Raw genomic sequence first — 22370 nt, 5'->3', positions numbered from 1 at the left:
TGATGTACTCTTATTTATATATACTACACTGCCAAGGTCTAACACATCAGCCTAACCTTTGACACAAGTATAAAGATGTAAAAGTAGTAAACTTAGTTCAGTATAAACTGCTGTACAAACAGGCATAAAGTGGATGAGCATTCAAACAAACGAGATATACTGATACTATTGTTTGTGATCATAAATTAGCGACAACCTCAACAGCAGAAAAGGTGGCAGATCTTCTTTTTTTGATTTTTTATCTATAACGCTGCTCTCAATAAGTGACGGATAACCACCAGTGAGCCTTGAGTGTCATCTTAAAAAGGCAGTAGACGCACATAATGCAAGACATAGTACATATATCCAAATCACCTGTGTATTAAAGAGAAGAGTTGGAGATCCTCACAGTACAAAACTGAAACAACCGTATAGAAATTGTCCTCCTCTGACGCAATGCTGCATTTCAAGTATGAAAAGAAAATCATCACAAGGCAAGGCAATGCAATTAGACTCAAGAGGGTGAAAAGAAAGTGGAAGTCACACAAAAGGCTTAATTCTTGCATATATAATTGGCCACTTTGAAGAAAACAGTAGGTACAAAATGAGCAACAACACTTTTTTGGACGGGGTTTGGTAACCGAACAGTGTAGGTACTGATGACAGATTTCCAACCTAAGCAAATAAGTCATGGCTAGTCGACCTCTTTTTCTTCTTCCCCTCCTTCTGAGTGCTTTGTTCAGCTGCAGCCCTCTTCTCCTCTGTAGAGAAGCCCGGCTTATCCACAACGACAGGGTCTGAGTCTCGGATGTTGTTTTTCCTGCCGACAGCTAAAGGTGAGGGCTGCCGTCTCCGGTTCGAGGCGGTGAAGAAGACTCAGTTGGTTAAGGTGCTGGATGCACGGAAGTAGGAGAGGAACTTGAAACAGAGGCTGACCACAAAGTACCAGATGTTTCTGGCCATCTGGGAGCGGGCGATGAACACCCGCCAGATGAAAACGACTAACAGTGTGTTGAAGGTGTAGCGGATATTCCTCAGCCTGGGAGACGAGAAGAGAGAGGAGGTGTGAGGCAAGTTTAAAGCCTTAAAACGCAGAAATATAGATGACACTGAACTTGAACCAAGTAAAGGTCTTTGCAGAATTCAAAAGTTTGGGTTATCCTGGTGGAATTATTACTTTGAACAGTTCAGTCAGAACAAGATGAGCGGATGTCCAGATGGCATGAAAGCAAAGATAAACATTCTTCAAAATTTCAGGCAAAAATGGCAAATTCTTTGTCTTTATAATGTCTTTACAAATAACTCAGACCGTGATGACCTCGTTTGGGCAATCGCAACCAGTTTTAGAGAATATTCTATTCTAACCTTGTCCCAACAATCATCAGGCCGAGGAGCCTCTGAGCAGCTGCCTAACACTTTGGAACAAATTAGAATAAATCATGTCCACAAATCTGGGGTAGCTCTAAAGCATGATCAGGCATCTGTTTCCAGACATGATGGCATATGAAATATCACTTACTGACAGTAGAAGAGGTTAAGTCTAACGCCTGGAAGACAAGAAAACTTACCAAGAGAGTTACTCAAAAGTTTGTTAGAATGGTAAATCAAAGCCTTCATTCGACTGTACCACAACTGCAGGAAGATTTAACAGACTGTGGAGTGACCTCTGCATTGTATCAACACAAAGTTCAGAAGCCTGAAAACGGACAACACAAGTCTGATCAATTTCGGAAAGAAATTCTTCGGGGGACAGCTGATTTTAAACTTGAACTTCTTGGCCAGAATGAGTAAAGGTGTGTTTGGAGAAAAAGGATGTAGAGTTGAATAAAAAACGGAAACCATTCTAACTGGTGAGCACAGCGGTGGATAAATCACGCTTTGGGCTTTCTAATGACACCATCTTTATATATGTTGGAGATCAGCTCATCTTTCACTCACATAGTAACAAAGCTGTCATTTAAAGTTATTAATGCCCTTCCACAGATATGCACCAGTAGACCGTCTCTTCACTCATTTATTTACATTGCCTCCTCTTGTTGACTTACTTCCTCAGATGCTGCCTGGCAGCAGGAATGTCAGACATGTCTTCATTCAGGACGTACTTCTTGGTGCCGATGCAGTAATTCTCAATGTACTCAGGCCAGTTCAGCTGGCGCACATCAAAGTTAAAAGCCTGGAAAACACACAGGCACAAAAAGATAACACAAAGACAAACACAAGCCGCTGTTAGTTGAACTTAGGAGTATTTATAAAGTCCCACTCACACTCACTAGAGGGAGCAATTATCTCCTTTTTTTTTTTTTTAATAAAACATTGTATTTCAAGACAGCGATCTCCCTCAGGATTAGTGTTAAATTAAGACAAAAGTGCCTTTTCTGGTGCATAAGATTATCCGTGTATTATAAAAATTCTCCTTCACAGTTAAAAATAGGATAAACAAGCTGATGAGACGTTAACCATAAAGCTGTTTTATGGTAAATTTTGCTGGTGCCTTTAATAAACATAGAGATCTTTTTAACATTGTGGCGAATGGAATAACTTTCATCTGAAATAAATCATATTGAGCCACTTGTGTTTTATGGAGGTACAGCAACTGAGTGCAAACTGGCAATATGGAAAAAGATATTCCCACCTTCCTGTCCTCGGGGGTCAGCTGGCTCATCAGCATGCTCATGTTCTCCGAGCCCCACTCCCAGTCCTGGCTGCTGAAATACTCCAGCAGGCTGATGGCCTTGTGAAGACGATTGAAGATGCGCATCATTCTGCAGCGACGGATGAATGTGGGTTACAACATGGATTCATTTTACTGCTAATTTCACGTGCAACAGGGAGCTGCATTGCATTGTCTTACTGTGGCTTCTGTCCAGACAGACGCAGGAAGAGGTCGTAGATGAAGGCCGGGAATTTGTGGCTGACCAGGATCCAGTACTGGTTGATCAGATAGTTTGAGGTTATGTTGGCGTTGGGCCTGCGAAAAGCCTGCTCCAGGGGGTTCCTCTTAAAGGACGACATCACGTGGTGCTCTGTTAAACCAGGAGGATGAGAGAGTTGATTAGAAAATAAAACTCATCTCATCATTAAGAATTTTAACACACTGATCAAGTTGCATTCATGCTCTTCTTTTTTTTTTTAAACAGAAATGTCTATTTGTTTCATGGTTAAAAAGAGATCAGTGTAGCCTTCTATCTTTTCTTGGAATAAAGATAAATATTATATCATACATTGAATACATATAATATTCTTTTTAAACCCAGATGATGAAAAGTGACTTTGAGAAACATCTCTTCTGGAATACTCAAAGAACAGTAGGTATTTATTTTTCAGATAATCCCGTGCTAAGCTCTGTGACTCTTATGTAAGAGTAAAACAGACAAAAAGTGGGGCTAACACTGCTCTTAGTCAGCGGGAAAGTGAGGTTTATCCCGATCCACTACTGAGAAACCAAAGAGGTAAACACAAACATGTACACAGATGCACACAAATTGGAGTTTCTATGCAAGGATCATGACTTCCAGGAACCCTGGCCAGCCTGAATCATGACACTCAGAGCGGTCACTCCTGCTGCCAGGCAGAAGCTCCTCCCCCACAATCCAGCAGTGGCCATTCACAGATAGGGGAGGGCAGCCATGTGAATACAGACATTACATCACACCCAGCATGCGAACTGGGCCTTGCAAGGTTTGTTTCCATGGCAACAGACGTGGTGGTTGCAGGGGCCGAGATGACCAGATCTGAGGTGACAGCCAGCTGTGGCCTGGATCCTTGCAGCCTGGTTGGGAGTATCTCCGCTAACCTTGAGCCGCTCTCAGGGAGCTGCGACAGTTGTGATAATAAAAAAAACAGAGCAATAACAAGCAGCTAGACTAGCTAGCTTGTTTAATCCTTTTCTAAAATGCACACTCAAGTAGAAACTTAATTTCACTCCTGAGGGGGCATCTAGTGTTATCCTCTGATTCAACTGTTTTATAACTAGCCTCATCTGAACCAGAGAGACTGCAGTGCACCGCTCTTCCTCCGTGATGCTGAGCTGCAGTGATGAGGTCTAATCCTGCCACGGGCCATCTGGTAGCAATTTCCGTGGTGAAGGGAGCGTGTTTGTTAATCTGAGGGTCCCTTGACATCCGGCCAGTCGGAGGGAAACAATGAGTTTTCACTCATCCCTCATCCCTCTGCTTCTCTCAGAATAACAACTGCACCAACATATTGAGGAGTATCTGAAGGCTAATAGCCTGATGGCACAAATTCTGTTCAGAGGGATGATTCGGGGTTCGGGTTCAGTTCCCATGTGTGCTGCAGATTTATGAATTAGTCGTTTTAGAAATGCTGAGTGATTGAAATGAGTATTTGTAACGGCCAATCCATTTGTCAATTTTTGACTGTTGGGTCATGAACTGTTGGTCAGAAACAAGAAAGAAAAAAAGAGAAAAGCACTGGTGGATCAGTCAATAATAAAAACAATCGTTACTAATCTCTATTACAAATGTACACCATCTCTTTTGTCAGCTTGGTTAGGAAGAATGTCAGGAAGCGTGACATTTATTATGAATTAAACTTTTTTTCCCCCCAGTTGAACTCTTTGCGGTTTATTGGGCAAAACGTTCCCTTTTTCAGAAATCCTAATGAACAATCTGAAAACGACTTCCCACGAAAAGCTCACCCACATCCCTCCATCATCTGCCACTTTCCAGCAGGTGGCAGCTGCTCTCCACCTTAATCTTCCGCCACTGACGCCACAACTACGCTGCACTACACAACGGCAACATTGTGCCACAGTGCCGGCTTATTGATTTGTGATGACGAAAGCGCACAGAGACGACGGCACTGCAGACCGGAGCAGACAAAACAGATCCATAAATATCCGCCTGCAGCGACAGGTTTCTGTTACCTTTAAACAAGTCAAACAGTGTACTCACCAATCTCTCCCCAGTGGAACGGGTTGATGCCGCCGGTTGTGCAGTTGTACACCAGGGCTGTTTTAGGTCTGCGGGAGATGAAGGTCAAAATAACGTCTTATCAAACGACAACGATTTAAAATGAACAGACGCTGTTGTTCATAATACACGAAGATCATGGCCTCGATTTGAACGATTACATCTGAGATGCTAAATGAAATCTTTTGGAGTTTCTTAGTAGACTGAGATGGGAGAGGCTGAACTACATTTTCCACCCACATTGTTCCCACTCTGGAAAATCTGAGCCAGTGAGTTTTGGTGATGAAATAGTGAAGCAGTGAGTAAGATGTTTCCAGTGGGAACCTCCATCGTAATAAGGGAAGTAGCGTAACCACAAGAATGTCAAGGTTTTAGGTGAACCACTGTACATCAATTTGGTTTACCTTTGGTGTATTTTAGAAAAAAAACATTAATTTAAGACATCTTAATCCTCAGGATAAACTCAGCGTTAACTTAATCTAAGAAATCAGGAATTCCTCTTCCAAAGGTTTTAAAACCTTCAATTGCAGTAAGAGAGGTTATAAAAAGCTCACTCCCTATTCACTGGCGTGTTTGCCGACAGCATTTGGGCCTATAAAACAGAAACTTTCTGTTTCAACTCTCAAGATTAGAAGTGTAGAGAGTTTTTCCCATTACTGTACATGCAGAAGCACATTCTATCCAACTTTATCTCATCTCACTTCATCCTATCTTAACCCAACATTATTTGTCAACCTCCCTTTCAACTCAGCAAGCTGGGAAGCATTTAGCTTTTCCTCCTTAAAACATTCCAAAAAGTAATGACGATAAAGAGTCTTAACTCGGGTGATCAGTCTGTACTGCCCCCCCCCCGTCTCTAAATCACATCCTGAGCCTTCATGCCATGGTAACGATGCAGTCAAAACAGGATCTGAAAATCCGTTGGTTTCTGGAATAGAACCTCTGTTTTCCGTCTGGCAAACGACTCACATCACTTGTACAGATTTATTTTTCTTAGCTTTTCGATCAAAATGAGATGTTTGTTTCAAGTGAGATTATTACAAAAAACAAAAAAGGGATCAAAACGATGTCCAGTAAGAGTTTGTCGGGAGTGACGTGAAAAATTCAAGGCTGAAAAGGAAAAATAAGAGCCTAAAAGAAGTGGAAAGAGGGGTGAATCTGACTAAAGTGACCAACTTTTGTAACTCATATACCAACTCATATAAGGGACTTAAAGTCAGGATAGGTCAACCTCTCCTGCATCGGTTCCCCTGACGCCAAGAACCTGCGACACCATGTCACTGCTGTAACATGGGATACTTTAATAAGAACTATATTCATTCGCTAAGCTTTTTTAAAATGTTTAGTCTAAAACAAGCACCACCCCTCCCCTTAAATTAGGGTTTAGCTTTCAGTTTCAGTGTTGACTCACCTGTGCACGGCGGTGTACCAGCCAGCAGCCAGGGTCAGGTTGATGACCACATCCACAGGGATCAGATCAGCTACTGCGTCGTTGTTGGCCCTCATAGTGCGCAGGATACCCTTTCCCGCCTGATCGCAGAGCGACATCGTCTTAGGACTCCAACACTACATGATTACAAGTTTTAGGACTCAAGGTGAACATGATTACTCACAGCTATAAAGACTCCACTTGGCCCGTTGAAGTTGTCGATCCAACCCTGTGGTGTGAGAGCACAGAAAATCCTCAGAGAGCTTTCAGAGAGTCGATTACAGCCCAGAGACTGAAGAGACATTGAGTTATAGATTGCAACAGCTACACATGTGTGGTTGTTCGGGGTTATGTTACTTCCTGTGGTGGTCGTAGTGGGAGACAGGGGAGCCTGAGTGGCAGTGACAGTCTACTTCAATTAGACGCCATTAAAAATGGATGAAAGCACTGCTAACAGACTGCTGTAGCTTCTGCTGTGTAGGACTAAGGACTCGGTGGGTTATAAGTCTAAGAATATGCTTGGTGCGGATAAAGCGCAGCGAAGAGAAACAGGCTGCTGGTACTCAAGAAGGAAATTTGAACTGAAATTCGCCTCATTTTCTGGTTAAATCAGAGATGTCCAAAGACAAAAGCTCACAAAGTGACAGACGTCGCTGCGTATTGTGCCTGGAAACACATCACACAGAAGCACAAACAGAAAAATAAGCTGTCTCAATCTAATTTCCTCACAGCGCCCACTGGCACGGGCTGCCAAGGCGAGTGACACAGCCAATCGTGAGAGGGGCCTTTTGAGGAGCTGCTGCCATGCGAAGCTTACAACTGCAGGCTGAGCAGAGCCAGGAACTGACGTCACAGCCCCAGCACGCAAACACACAAGGCCTACATTTCCTGACGCCGCATAAACAAGTGCTTCCCTGTGTTGTTCTGGTATTTTGGTAATGCAGCAGCCTCTCTGAGTGAGTACATTTATTTCACGGGGAGGCTTTGACTACGTTTAACAGTAAACTAGCTTCATATAAACACCAAAGTCAAGCTACACAGCTTCCACAAGCTCAAGAGGACCGCAACTTATAATTACTGTTAACTAAGAACCCATCAAATATTCATGTAAATGATCACAGTGAATGGGCGATATGTAGATAAAACTGGAATGAACGCATAGTATAAAAACAGTTCAAGCTTCTAAAAGGAACGGATCCTGAGGTAATAGCCAACTGAATTGTGACTGTTTTGGCTTATGTTTGAGGGTCCAGCAGCAAAAGATTCAATTACACTGGAAGTTTCATCTCACATTCCATATACTAAATTATTAAGAAAACAGCAGGCAGCTGAATAATGAAAATACTCAGTTTAATAGTATGAATTCCTCACATTTTCGTTCTGTGCACCAGCTGCAACCTCAGCCTCAGATACTTAAAGGCAGGTTTGACGTCTCACGCGCAGTATCAGCAAAATATGACTTAAATCTTTAATGCAAGATGCAAAATTCTGAAATTGAAGGATCCCTGAAGCAGCAGGCATCCTAAAGGCAGCTTAATCGTGGAAAGATGGCGCCGTTCAGCTTTAGCGTTTAACTCATAAAGGCAGCCGTCATATGCATATGCACTCCTCTGCACTCTTCAACATACCTTCCTCTCTGTGCCTTCACCCTGCTGATCGTGTGGACTGGAGGCGAAAACACAGGTCTACAGCAAAGATATATTAACTCTTGGCCACTTAAATGAAAGCCACAGGGGAGCAGTAAGGACCCATAGAGGATTAAGTCGATCAATATCTTATCTTACTTAGTTTTACTGCGGTAGGAGGACTCTTGATGAGCAGGGGCTCAAGATATTGTGACAATGTTGAACAGTTTTAACCACAGGCAGTGAGGTGAGCCACAGGCCTCACTGTTGAGCTCACATTGAGACTTTTCAAATCTGTCTCGTGTTAATCACCCACAACAGTAAGCAATCGTTGCATGTCCAAACACCGACACTGCAGCGTAAGATAATTACGGAGATTTAGCTGTGCTAGACAGAAAAAAGGAAACTGTTCGGTGGACTCACGGGGAAAGGCTCCTGCCAGCTGGCTCCCACAATGGAGGGTCTGATGATGCCAATGTTGAGCTTGTCCTGCTCCTGCTGCACCACGTACTCAGCCAGGGCTTTGGTGTAGGTGTACGTGTTGGGTCTTTCGCCGATGAGCCGTGGCGTGATGTCCCGCACGATGCTGTCATCCATCCACCTTAAACGAAAAAAAAAAAAAACAAACAGAAAAAGACGAGGTTTCTGAGAGGAGATTTATCACGATCGTCTTTGTCAGGGTCGTTTCCGCTGAAGAACTTCATGGTGCACTCAAACAGATGAGAGCTTTTAAGCACGGTGTGTGGACAAGCACTTTGGCAACGCAAGACAGTTTTTACTTTCAGCTTATTAAGAAATAAAACGTTTAGAAAAAGAAGAAAAAAGCAGGCTGCGCTGCCAAATGAGCTTTTGAATTACAAATGTGAAATACAAAGCAATGAAAAGCAATTACAAGACGATCACTTAAGTTTCCTAAAGAAGTGAATACCCCCTCCCCCAAATGACTGATTAGCCTTATCCACACCAATGAAAGAATAAACCACCTCAAATAAGCTTTTCTGTCATTGTACGATGACAGATGGACCGGCAGGTGCTTCATCCAACTTTTGCAATTCCAAAAAGTAACAATCGAACAAGAAAACGTCCTTTTTCCCCCTTAAGAATGTGTGTACAAGCCTTATCTCACTTAATTAAACTACCTTTTTTTTCTCCAAGACTTTTTACTTGCTCATTAGATTCCACATGAAGATATCAATCAAGCTGAACCAGAATCGATTCTGTGTCTTAGCGGAGCAGAAAACCGCCCTTCATCCACTCACTCGAGAGACTCGATGAGCTTCTTGGGCTCGACGGGCGGCGGATAGATGACCTCCTCGATGTGCTTGCGGTTGCAGTTTGCATAGGCGGTGGAGATGTGAATGAAGGCCTCGAGGCGGTGCATCTGCTGGGCCAGGTTGAGGAGCTGCTGCGTGGCGATCACATTCAGCTGCAGGGCGTGTCTGCGGGACAGTGGAGAGACGCCGTCAAACGCTGCGTGTACTTGCATGTGTGAGGGAGGAGACGGTGTGGAAAGAAAAACAACAACAAACAAATGAGTCGGTGTGGGAGGAGAAGTTGGTGTGTGCATATTTGCTCCACTGCTAATGTCTCTGAGCATTTGCACGCTTTTGTTTGCAGACGACTCAGCGCTCCGTCCTTATGATAATGTGCAGACTGGCAGGAATATTCAGAGAGTAATCTTAAACTGCAGTGGAATGACAACAAGACATGAAAACACAGAGGAAGCAGGGCGATGATAAGTAAGAGCTGCCGGGGGAAAAACGAAAAACCATCTCCTATTCTTTGCAAATATGCTTGTCTCAGTATTTTTACTTGCTCCAGAATCACCTCAGATTCACTGTTCAGCTCTGTTCTGCCGAGTGACACATCTGTCCTGAGAGATACATGCTGCACAGCTGGAAGGAACAAACACACTCAACTGAATTTAAGTTCTAGTTTAGACTAAAATATTTACAAAAAGGCATTTATTATCATAAAAATAGCTACACAGCTGAGAAAAATCGTGGCTATCTTTACTGCCCCCTCTACAAAAAAAAAACGACCAGACCACGGCACACTGAAACACAAGATATGCTGCTTAAAAAGGAAGCCTCAGGTTTACTAGGTGTGTGCGTGTTGGGTCGTGGGCGACTGGTCCGGCAGCAGGAATCAGGTGTGTTTAGGTTGGGAGCAGCAGTGTGGAGTAAGCAGAGCGGCAACTGGAGAATAAGGACAATGGTAGATGAGCTTTGAGCGCGGGCGTGTTATCTTCCCTCTAAATTCTGCGACCATATGCAGGGCGTCACGCCAGCAGCGCGGTCAGGAGAGACTGGACGCACCACTGTGCCTCTTTCCTGCAGCTGAATCATCGCCCATCTGTCTTTGCTTTCCTGATTCACCTGAAACAACTCCGGATTATTGCAGCTCTCATCTCAAAGCACAAAAGTACAATCACAAATAGATCGATATATGCAGTTTTACCATTTATCATAATTGCTTCTATCACCATTACTACTGCCATTACTATTAGTCTACTATTACTTAATCCATAAGTAATCATTTTTATTAGCTGCAGCTCTAATTTCATCACTTTTCTTAGCTTTCTCTTCCAGATCTGTCAGACTAATCTGTGTGGATCATTAAATTCTGATAGCCAGACTATTTCTTTCTCCTTTGTTCTTCTTCAACAATGGTGCCGCAGTCACAATTCTCAGTGAATTCCATGTCACTGTTACAGAGGAAACAAGAAGCAGAGAAAAATATCTGTTTAAACAAACGAGATTGATCCGTTAAATGTGGATAAAGCCCCGTCGGGCTCGGAAAGCCCTGAACTAAGTCGCCTGATTTGGGAGGCGCGGTGACCAGGGAAGCCAAAGTCAGACGAAGAGGGCTGAAAAAAAGCTATCAAGGCCACTTCGTGGGAACAAAGATGTGCGAAGGTGAAAAGCGCAGACAGACAGGAAGGGCAGTGTGAAACCCAGCAGGAGAGAAGAGAAGTGAAAGCAGCAGCAGGTCAATATGGATCTGAGAGGAGAGCAGTGAAGCAGGTTTCTCCAAACAAAGCTGTCGCTCAGACCAAACGCAAAAACGACTCAAAAACGCCCATCTTCAAAGAGCCATGAGACTATTCCACCTCAGATAAATATTTATCTCCACACAAGTCTCTCTACCACTCTTTATATCATAATCTCCCCATCACTGTGCTTTTCTTTCCCGCCCCAAAGCCAAAGCATCCAATAATGAAATGGGATATGCTCTCTCATTCCAGTGCCCTTTAACTGTGTTCAACCGCATAGTCTTTTGATTTTTTTCCCCCCCAGAAACAAATGATCAAAGCAGCTTGCTGTCGACACCAATTCTTACAATTCCTAAAGCTGTTGCTGACACAGACACAAACTAAACGGCGGCTTTGATTAAAACGGTTGTGCAACAAACAGGGTGGTGCGACATTCTTCCTCTACTGTGTCTACAACAGTTTCCAACTCAACTTCAGAGCAGTGTGTTTCAGTCAGTAAAACTTTTTTAGGAGTGCCTCTATTGTTTCATTGTATCAGATCTTTAACTGAGACTCTATAAATAAAACCTACTGGTGTCTTTTTGAAGGCCTAATTATGGCTCTCGTCAGAATATACAAAGTCTAAGTTTACATTTAATCTAAAATATTAACAACCAAACGTGTGAAATCTTGGTGTCATTGTGGCCTTTTAAGAGCTCACTCTTTTTCTCTCCGCACCCATCAACAGACATACATCTTTATCCGCTCAAGTCCAAACGCATGAGCTTATTCTCTTCCACATGAGAGACCGCATCCAGTCGGCTGCCTGGATATTTACGCTGTGAGGCGAAAGAAAAATTAGCTCCACGTTTTCTGTGTACGTCTCATATCGTCATCAAATTTTCAGGCTTGAGCACAATGTAAACAGATGGCTCCAGCTTTGCTCAGACCAGCGCTCACCACCAGATCTCTGTGTCTTCGATGCTGAATAGTAAGAGAGTTCTCGCACTAGATTTTCAGCTTTAGCACAAACTGACAGAGAGCAAAAACAATACACGCCAGTTTTCTGGCCCACTGGGTCCCCGAGTAAGCTTGAAATGGTGAAAAGTGAGCTGTCATGGGTAAAAATGCGATGGTATTTCCACTGTTTTCTGACTTTGTGTAAATGCAACCGCTTTGAAGCAACATTTTGATAATCACATCTGACAGCTGAGACGAGCGTAATCAACAGAGTATCAGGCTATGCGGGTTCAATCTAATGTTACATCAAAATGACAGCATCTTCCCAGATTGGAGGATAGAGAATAACACAATAATCGCCTCCCCCTCCTGAAAGATTTGAGAAATCATGACAGCTAATCATCTGAATTATATCCTTTATGAGTTTTAGGGATGTGTGCAGCTTCCTACATATTTAGTACATAGTAACAATAGTTTCAGGCTCAATATATTTTTTTACACATGGATTATGGAGTCTGTTACAGTTCATAATGGTTATTTAACATGGATATTACTATCTGCACCTTTATCTTGTTTGCTGTTGTACTCGGTGCTATATATAAGCTTCCAATCGATGCTCTACGGATGCTGCTCGTGTTTTCCTAGTCAGAGAAACTACGTCATCGTGTGATGGTGACGCAGGAATCTCCCCTTTGATTCTAGAATCTGCAGCAAAACTCGAGTCAACCAACCAAAAAGCTTGTTTGTTCAGCTAGATTTTTAATACACGCCATGGCCCCATGTTTAAAGATGGAGCCAGTTGTTGTTTGAGAAGTTGTCACGCTGTTCTCAAACTGCCCTTTAAAAACAGTTTATTTCTTCACATCCTCATCCCGCTCCACTTCCTCTTCTCTGTAAAAATCAATGAAACAATGCGGCCCGCTCAATGAGATGCACATCCTCTGGACTTCGCTTTCTTAAAAGGAAGAGAACCATGAAGAGATACATTGTACACACCTGGGGAAGTTATTTGTCGCAGTGAAATGCCAAAAAGCTCACTCCGGCATTAAATATGTGCATAACTGCAGTTAGCATGTAAAATAGCAGGGACATTTTGTGCTACACAGAGAGGAGAGGGTGTTTGCGTTCATGCTTAAAGTCAAGCTGATCCTCACTTGAGAGGCTCATCGAAGCGGATGGTGGCGGCGCAGTGGAAGACTATGTTGATGCAGGCGGTGAGTTTTGTCACATCCTCTGAGCTGATGGCGAGGCCCGGCTGCGTCAGCTCGCTGCTGATTGGGATGATCTTCTGGTGGAAGTCAGGGTTGTCCTCTCTTACTCGGTCGAAAAGCTGCCAGACACGACAAAACACAGAAAGGCGTCTAAGTTTGAACCGACTCATTGGGAGAATTAAAGTGATGCTGGACAACAAACAGAGCGCTTCACTTTATTCAAAGCCCCGGTCAAAATGCACCAGAGCTTGAGGGAAGAAGTATTAGACTCTCAAATGTCGACAGCTAAACACTAAAACAGCATGTCAAGCAATGTAAATTATCTCCAGTAAGCAAGCACAGCAAATGTGTTACTTTACATAATTTGCTGAAAGCAAAACAAAACACCAGCGCGCCCTTTTCTGTTCCATTATCACGACCAGATGTGGTTCTGATGAGAGGAATTGACATTTTATGTACTGAAAACAAGTCTAAATGTCTAAATGTTGCAGCATCATTTTGCCGCCGTGGGCGACTCTTGCTTGTTGGGTCTGTTGTTGATCTTTTAGCTCTTTCCTGCAGCCAAAAGAGAAAAGTCATAGAGGACAAAGATCTGCATTGTGATGGAACAAAAGGAAGCATTACAAAGTCATACAGCTCTCCAGCGCAGCTACTGTTTGGGCTTTTCACTCCTGACTGTTTGTCTGTCTTGGTTTTTAACATTTTGTTTTCTTGGGGATGAAATCTGTTCAACCAATCCGCATTCGACCTACATACAGCTTCATCTGATGGTTGGTACTTTTTTTTTTTGAAGGACTGCACCACAAGCTGCCTGCGTTGGTTATTTACCCAAAATCCCTCACTCGGTGTACGGCTGAGAGCTGAACAAACAGGACTGAACGTACTTACATGAATCATGCACAAGTCAATACGTACCCTGCCCAAAGTTGTACAAAGCGCATTAATACAGCTGAACTCCCAGTAAAGCTGCTGTCGTTTAAACACGTCTTAAGTTTTTCCTGGAAATCGTCATGCCTAATGGCTCAACTGTGCGTGTAACTACGGTGAACGGAAATATAAATGCGTTTTGGCCCCCGATCTGCAAATATTAACACATTTTCACAAAGGTTGCTTTGGGGAGATAGCGTGGGAAACAAAGAATTTCTTTTGGCCAACTATTTTTCTGTGTGCTATGAGTCAGACTGAGGAGTGTTTCCTGATAATGTCTTACTGTAAACACAGCACATACACACACAAACACACAGTTCAGTGAGTCAGCGCTCGCAAGTAATTGTCCCATTGAAGAAATAAATGCAGTCCCTGCTCTATATATAATACTATCAGGGCTGTGCATTCCTACAACCTCCTGTGTAGATTGAGCTCTATATGTGCTCTATTATATTCAGAAAGAAATGTGTAACCCAGTACAAAGCCGTGCTTGTGTGACATGATTCCACCTGTTTATACTGGTGTTTGCCAACTGAGGGCCGCGGATTGACATTCCAACAGGGAGAGGGGATTATGTGAACTCTCGTCTAGATCTACGAGCTCCGAGCTCACACAGACCACAACCCACGCAGCCTTTACATCCCGCAGAGAGCCGAGCACCGCGTCCCTTCAGGTCTGCGCACGAAGCCACCGCCTCGTGTCACGAGACGCCGACCCAAAGCAGCAGAGTCATCTGTCATATTTCATCACGCATGCTGCTGCTGCTTTGCCCGATAACATAACTTGCAGCAAAGCAGCGCTGTATCATTTTAACAGATAGTCTCTTATGGCAAAGAGGGGAAAAAGATGGGGGTGGGGAAGTGAAGGGATTGCTATCGGAGTGCGTGTTATGAAACTGCCGGCTTGTGTGTCAGCTGTCCGACTTAGCGGAGCTCCCTTTGCTGTGGATGACAGATGTTGAATTAAAAAGCTTACAGCAGCTGTTTATATTCATATTATAGACTCTATTCAGTTCTATGCTTTGTAATGGCTCTTCTGCTGATTCTCTACAACAAGCTTCCCATATCAGGCAAAAAGCTCCGACTTGCAGCATTTCACGTCATAAACCAGAAGTGTTTCTAATTGGGGGAGGCAATATTTTCTGCTTGACAGTGTAGCATTGCTGCTGGGCAATGCAAAAATAATACTGTTTTCCCAACTCTGCTTTAGGCCAACAGTCGGTAATGACAGAGAACAGTCTGCAGAGAACAACAGCAGCATATGAGATTCACTGTGCAGCTTTCTAAAAAAACAATAATTCCAAAAAAAAAAAACCTCTATGATTCACAGAGGCGTTGATGTCATGCACTGACCTCAGTTTAACTCCTCTTGAGGGCGTGTAGCTCGGCAACAATAAACAAACCTCCCAGAATTTATTGGAGGGCCTGCCCAACTTACCCACAAGAAGTTTTTACCGAGACTTTACCCTGAAAACAAATCCAGACTCTCCTCATAGCCCGGAGTGCGAGGTCAGCTGTTTGCGGAAAGAGAGCTGGAACAGAGGAGTAGTTAAAAAAAAAAGACGAGCGGGGGCTCTGATAGCAATGCCACAGCATCACCCATCTTCAGTGACCCAAAACTGTTCACAAAAGCACAAAAGTGATTACGAGGTGACAAATCACCTCTGTGGTGCAGCTCGTATCTGAGGTCTGCAACAGCAGCTGAGGTTCAAGCAACTCAGCAGAAATAAGCTGAATGAACAACTGCTTCAATATTACAAGAAGAAACAACTGATTGAAAGGGAAGTCTTAGCCACAAAATGCTTTCATAAGATTCGGGGAACTTACAGTTGTAAAACTAAGGTGTGTAAAAAAGTGAAAGGCAGTTAAAAAAAGATGTATTTCTTAAGTTCTTAAGGCAATGTTCCAAAAGGCAAAGACCATCAGTGTGGACGGGGGAAGCTGCGGTTACAGCAGCTGTCAGTGTACTATTTGAATAATGAGCACTTAGAAATTCTTAGAATGGTATCTGTTCTGATAAATAACCCTGAGATACTTTCATGATGTACACGCATTTGTGTTTTCATAGAGGTTTAAAAGGACATCTACAGAGATTAGTAAAGCATATGAAATTATCCAAAAAGCAAAGCACACGATGGCGTGAGTGGAATGTAAAAAAATCTCACGAGCAAACCCTTTCAAGCTGGCTCGCCATCCTGCTCGCCAACTGTTTAATGCCTAGAGCTTAAATCATCTTTGTTAACTTTACTGTTTGAGTCATTAACCATTTGGTTTAACGTGACTGACTGAGGTTTAGGAGAGACTCCAAACAAAGGGAAATGATTTATGCAACTGGACTGAGGTTAAACAGGACGCTACAAAAACTCACTGACCCCTTTTGGAGGTACAAAATGGCATTGTGAAAGGGAAGATGCAGATGCTAACTGGTTAGCATTAAACTTTTCTGTCTACTCTGACAACAATTCACACTGAAATTGCAGCACGAGTTGGACATCCAGTCTGCCAAAAATATTCCTGAAGCACCTCTAAGCCAACGGTGAGTTACATAAACACCCAGAGCGGAGAAAGTGCACGAGGGTCAGAGGGGTGAATGAGGCCGTAGGATGTGGGCTTCAGAGAGCTTTTTGTTACATGCGCAGGCAGAGACTGGCATTGTGGGATTGTGCCGTTGTTCTGTAAAAGGCTCTTTGGATGAGAAGCGGTCTTGTGCCAGCCTTCCACCGCTCGCATTTAACACTGCACCCTTCTCCCACCCACAGTGTCAGTGAGCAAACTGCCTTGCACAGGGAGACAATAGTCCAGTTTGCAACTCTGAGGGGAAAGACATCACCACAGCAGTTCCTGCTGTGTAAGCACAAGTGGTTTTTGTTGTGCATCTTGTGGTCAGTCAAACAAAGTCACAGCCTAAGTCACAACAAGCAGCCATCAACGTCCCTTAGCAAGTGAATTCCCACTTATTTAACCTGTAGAGGTGGCATGGGATCATCACTTGTCCTTCCTCAGCACTGAACAGTCCCATTTTTAAGACCTTGAGGGCAATCAATCTTCCATCAAGAGTGCTTGCTTGTATCAGCCGGTGTGTGGACTTTGACAGTAACCCAACACTAATGGCACTTTCCTTTCAGCCCAGCAACTTGAGATGCCATTTAAACAGCTTTTCTTCTCACTGACTGCCCTTTCGCTGGACTCCACTCTTTTCACAGCCCCCTGTCCCTGGAAGCAAATGGGCGACTGTGAGAGAACGAGCAAAGTAAAAGTCGAGGAGAGAGGCAGACAGGTTGTGAGAAATGTTTGAGGAGGGTGAGAGTTTTTGTTGTGCTGGGCATGGTCTGAGAGGGCGATGGTACCAGAATGTCAGGTCACAATATGACAGTGTGAGGCAGAGCTAATGATGGCCCTGCCCTTCACATCTGAGAGACTGGTGGTCCCAAGAAGCATCCTTTTGGATCTTTTAGAACATCCAAATACATATTACTACCTCTCTTCCCTCACTCCTTTAGCAGTGACTTCATCAGTAAACAAGTCAATCCCAACCATCCTTTTTTTGTCTTCCAAGATTGAAATTTAGCTTCGGTCTGCATCTTTCCCTGCTGAGTACATCGGACTCCACCAACTGGAGATGAACCAGCTGGAAAAAAATGTACAGCAGCCAGGCAAAGTCTGCCAAAATGTGTCAGAAGGAAGCAATTAACGACCGTACCCTCTGCGCTGACCTCCATTTCCTGGCATGTACTGTCTAAGTTAGTCAAATCCGAGGACGTGAGCAGGATTAATGACAAAAGAATGAGTGAAAGAAGTATGTTTCCAAAAGATGTGGCAATAACCAGAACTGTTCCAGCACTACAGACAGAAAGAACAAGGAGAAATAGGCTCTATGTGAAAGATGCAAATATGAAAAACAAAAATAACCCTTAGAATAATAATAATAATGATCTCACGTACCAGCGAGGTTCTTTCGTGCCTAAGGATTAAATTCTAGGCTTGGGGAGAAGTCAGCAATGCAAGGACTCTCATGGGAAGCTGTGAAAGAGGACAGACATGATGAACCTGCAGGGCTGTCAGTATGTCAAAGACTGAAAGGACACATTTCAACTATTCTTCACCCCCATCTTCAATCAGTCCCTGTCCTTGCTTCCCTAAGAGCCTCCCAGGGGCATAGAGACAGATCTGAGCATTCTGTGTGCCACTGCACTTTTCTAATGCTGCTCCTGAACAAAAACATCTCATCGTCTGAGTCTTGCTTATGAATACGCTCCGAAAACAGTCAGATATAAGGGGGGGAAGTAACACGGGACCAAATGTTGTGATAGTGCCCTGGAATTCTGTTCCATTTCACGATTGGTCCACTTCAGACAGAAAAATGCAAACTCTCCTCTTCCAACTTTGAATCTCTCAGCTTAGGGGATTGATCAGGGATTGCAGGAAACCGCCTTTCAAAGCAAACTAATGGACAAGGAGGGTTTTTCTCACATCTGCCTCGGCGCTATCCCTGTACACAACTCAACTGACAGGATCAATATGAGCAAAGTGATAACATTTACAGCGATAGCAAATCTACAGTCTGCGGGCAGACGTTTGGTGTGCAGGTTAGCTTCTAGTCTTTTAGATGATGAGCCAATATTGAGCGAAGGATCATTTTATTATCCTAAGAGAGCATATAGACAGAAATGAGAGATTTTAATACGAGCCGCAGGTCTTTGCTCGAATTAAATCCTACTCGCTCGGATACTTGTACCAGAATTACCACGTTCATTCAGCAATAACAGCATCTCCACGACAACATCCCCCATTCCTTCAAGTCCTCAATTTTGAGAGTTTGGTTGACAGACTATCAGCAGGCATCGAGGTGAACAACGCTGTGCAGAGGACAGGAAACTGTCTTTAAAAACAACTGTGGGGTATTTTCAAGCAAATGATCTTAATAATTATCGAATAAAAAATCATGCAGAACAGCAACAATGTTTCACACAATATAATGAGAAACTGCAGTCGAGGAAGCATAAACATAACACGTCTTACATAAAATCACAAGAAGGCAAATAAAATCATTAAAACATAAAAATAATCATTAATTTATGAAATTAAAAGCGAAGAGTGCAGATGAAATACTTTCAGTTGTCATATGCACAGCTAAAAAGAATGGTTTTCAGCCTGGATTTAAACATTGTTCAGTAAAATCATCAATAAAACAATTCTGTGGTGGTTTGTAAAACGGTGATATAAAGTGTGGAAGATTGTTTTATCTCCATTTTGAATGACACATACTCAAATTGATGAAAAAATCCCAAATGACAATTTGTGGGTGGGTATATTGTCCCTGAACGTGGCACAAACACCCCCCCAACCGTCTGGTTTTGTCGTGTTTCACACACAAAATTGAAGTCAGATGGACGAGACTCAATCAGGACTGCATTAGCTGTGTTTTTGTCGAGCCATGTCTCAGTTAAACACACTCCATCCTCCTATTGAGATGCTTCATTTGAGGATAGAATTCTTGATCTTGCCATGTTTGGTGTGAGAGGAACCATTTTAATCCCTGATTTCGCCAAGCTTTCGGTGGCGGTGATGGTGGAGAATCGTGAAACATCTCTGGAGGGTGTAGATGCAGCAGGTGGGTCCCAGGCCTGTGGTGAGGGCAGTGGAGAAGGTGATGGAGGAGCTGCTGAATCCTGTGTTCGGGATGCTGGAGATGCTGCTGTGGTTGAATCCTTTGCTGGGTCCTTAGGTGGTGAGGCAGGAGCTCATCTCTCGCTCCTCCTCTCGGGACCCGGTCCTGGCCCATTCTGATGCCTCAGAGCTTGGAGATTACCTGTCAGTCGTCTCACTCCACCTCTGTTCGGGTTTGGGCCTTTTCCTTTAAACAGATCATCTCTTTGCCAGAAAAGATTAAAGTTCTCAATGAAATGCAGTCCTCTGGACTCACAGACTTTGGACAGCCACGTGTTCAACTGAAGCAGCCGGCTGAATGTGTTTATCCTCCTGTCGAGGTCCACTAATGAGCATTGGTATCGCCATTTTATCAAGACTCTCAAATAGTTTCTTGAAGTCTTTTTTTTTTAAGATTTCAGACTGATTCTCTCTGATATCCACTGCACCCACGTGCACAATCAGCTGTTTCACTCCTTGGTGTTTTGCCAGTACCTCACGTAGTAACTACCTGTTTATGTTTTTTTAGATATGGCTCCATCTCCAAGCACAAGAGTATCTTTGACCTTGACACATGGCACAGTTATCCTGTTCATCTGCTGCTTTGCACTGCCTCTCTGTTTGTTACAGAGAACAGGGTGAAAACAATGAAAACATCTCGCATGGCTTCCCGCCACTAATCTCCATTCAACCATATGTATGTAGACGGAAAGATGGCACAACAGAAACTGTGCACGACTGCAACAATCCCCAGAAGCCCAGTCTTCACAGCCCTAATGACTTCACCGATAGCATTCAATGAGCTAATCAGTTTCATAAACTGGAGTTAATTTGCAGTCTAATTATATGCAAAAGCGCTGTTCCTCCATTTGCCCGCCTCTCTAGGGAGGATGATTAGAGTTACGGGTTGCTCTCAGCCTACTTGCCTGCTCCATCATATGCCAAGAAACCACAGATGAGTGAACAAACGCCTTGGAATGCCACAGACTGAAAGTGACAACCCATCTCTTCAAAGCTTCGGTCTAGTGCAGGGTTTGACACAAATCCCGAGTCATCCCGCTCGCTCATCCCCCGGTCATAGTTATAACAGAGCTCGACACGCCTTAGACACACTGCCATGCCCAATGGCACACTTTAGATTTAGCTTATGAGAAATGAATCAGGAATGAAACGTGGGAGGCAGGAGGAGGACTTCAGGAGGGAGAGGGATTAACGGTTCAGGCAGGAATCTCAGCAGCTCCACAAGTGGAGACACGGACCTCCTCATTGGGGCCGGCAGGAATCAATACATCTTGAATATTTACACTGCAGGAAAGATCACCTGGCTGTGGAGCAATACAAGAGGAAATCGATACAACAGTGGAGTCATATTGGATCAGAGTGAGATAAGAGGCAAAGAGCAGCAGAGCTACACAGAGAGTGGCAGGGTTGGGGAAACGCTCGTCGACCCGGGCTACGTCTGGAACTACAGGCAGTGAAGGGGGACTGTTTGAACTTTGAGAATTTCAATGAAACTGCCCGTTTAGCAGCGGCAACTGCAGAAACAGGCTCCGCTTTGCTTAAAAGGTAGTCTTGGTGATGGTGAAGTTTCCGAGCATCCCTATTTCTGTGAAAATCGAAGGTTTTGGGGAGCTTGCTATTAAAAAATGGGAGATAAATATGGACCCACGCCATGATATAGATGGCATCTGTCTCTGTAAGTGTCTCTAGTGTCCGAGTCTTCATTTTGGTTTCTGTCAAATCATTTCAAGAAGCACATTTGCACCCTACGATTTCTTATCCAGATACAGACATAAAAGCTACAAATGCGACTTATTTTCTTTGCATCAGCGGTGATAACACAGAGTAAGCTGTGTTCAGCTTTTTTAAGCTATCTTGTTAAGCTGGATCAGCCCCTTTAAATGTTTAATGGTCTTGATAGCTGGAAATTGAGTGAACTGCATGAAAACAAAAACAAAATCCACCAGATTACGCTCATACACCAGCATTCGTTTTATTTGTTATATTGAGAAAGACAATTGTCAACTGTCCAGCAATGCATTTCATATCTAAAATGCAACAAGTGTTGCAGAAAAAGCTCCAAATATTCTAAACTGTATTTTTTCTGCAGAAATGAAAGTGTTTGTCATCGCATTCAAGGTAAAAGATACGCTTACATATCTGTGATAGTTCAATATTAGCTGGTAGGTTCAATCAACTGACGTATCAGTCGCACTCTAGTCCAGACTGAGACAAGCACTTTTTATAAGATCCTGCCTTGAAAGCCAAATTCCATAAGATTCATGTTCCTACCCAAAATATTCCACCTCCCACCTCTGAGCCGTCCTCCCTACAGTTACAGAGCTCATCCTTAGCCTTAAATGCCTTTACTGGGTTCAACAGCATGCCAGTGGGTGGAGAAAAGCATGCTGCAGAGCAGGAGAGAGACCCGGTGCATCCAAAGGCCTACTTATCACGTGCCTAACATGCCATTCAGTTCCTGGCACTGCAACAAAAGCTAAACATTTCCGTTGGATCAAAGTAGCCTGAGCGCAGACGGATACAAACGGGCTCTAAATGCCAAAAACAGAGCAGAGGAAATGCACACAGACGCAATGAGATTCGTATCGGTTTGTCCCTTTTTCTGCTTGGGGCAGCTCCCCTGATTGCATCCTTTGAAAAAATACCACAGGACAGATCTCTTGGTTGT

The 22370-nt window shown here is 43.6% G+C and overlaps 1 protein-coding gene across 2 annotated transcripts in view; it reads right to left on the bottom strand.

The window, feature by feature from the left end:
* Window positions 1-532: 532 nt before the first annotated feature.
* Window positions 533-22370, bottom strand: part of LOC140282648 (fatty acyl-CoA reductase 1) — a 36925-nt gene continuing 15087 nt past the window's right edge. For both annotated transcript variants that reach the window (XM_072377161.1, XM_072377162.1), the window contains exons 3-12: window positions 13053-13228; window positions 9224-9403; window positions 8388-8565; window positions 6524-6568; window positions 6322-6440; window positions 4893-4960; window positions 2831-3002; window positions 2612-2741; window positions 2025-2152; window positions 533-1018 (exon numbers count right to left, since the gene is read on the bottom strand). In XM_072377161.1, the coding sequence (XP_072233262.1) occupies window positions 856-1018; window positions 2025-2152; window positions 2612-2741; window positions 2831-3002; window positions 4893-4960; window positions 6322-6440; window positions 6524-6568; window positions 8388-8565; window positions 9224-9403; window positions 13053-13228 (1359 nt within the window). In that variant the 3' untranslated portion in view covers window positions 533-855. The remainder of the gene's footprint in view (window positions 1019-2024; window positions 2153-2611; window positions 2742-2830; window positions 3003-4892; window positions 4961-6321; window positions 6441-6523; window positions 6569-8387; window positions 8566-9223; window positions 9404-13052; window positions 13229-22370) is intronic.

The sequence above is a fragment of the Leuresthes tenuis genome, unplaced genomic scaffold (assembly GCF_036924035.1).
Source record: "Leuresthes tenuis unplaced genomic scaffold, fLeuTen1.0.hap1 SCAF_23, whole genome shotgun sequence".
Lineage (NCBI taxonomy): Eukaryota > Metazoa > Chordata > Actinopteri > Atheriniformes > Atherinopsidae > Leuresthes > Leuresthes tenuis.
The sequence above is the reverse complement of the archived record's forward strand: the minus strand, read 5'-3'. Positions and strand labels throughout refer to the sequence as shown.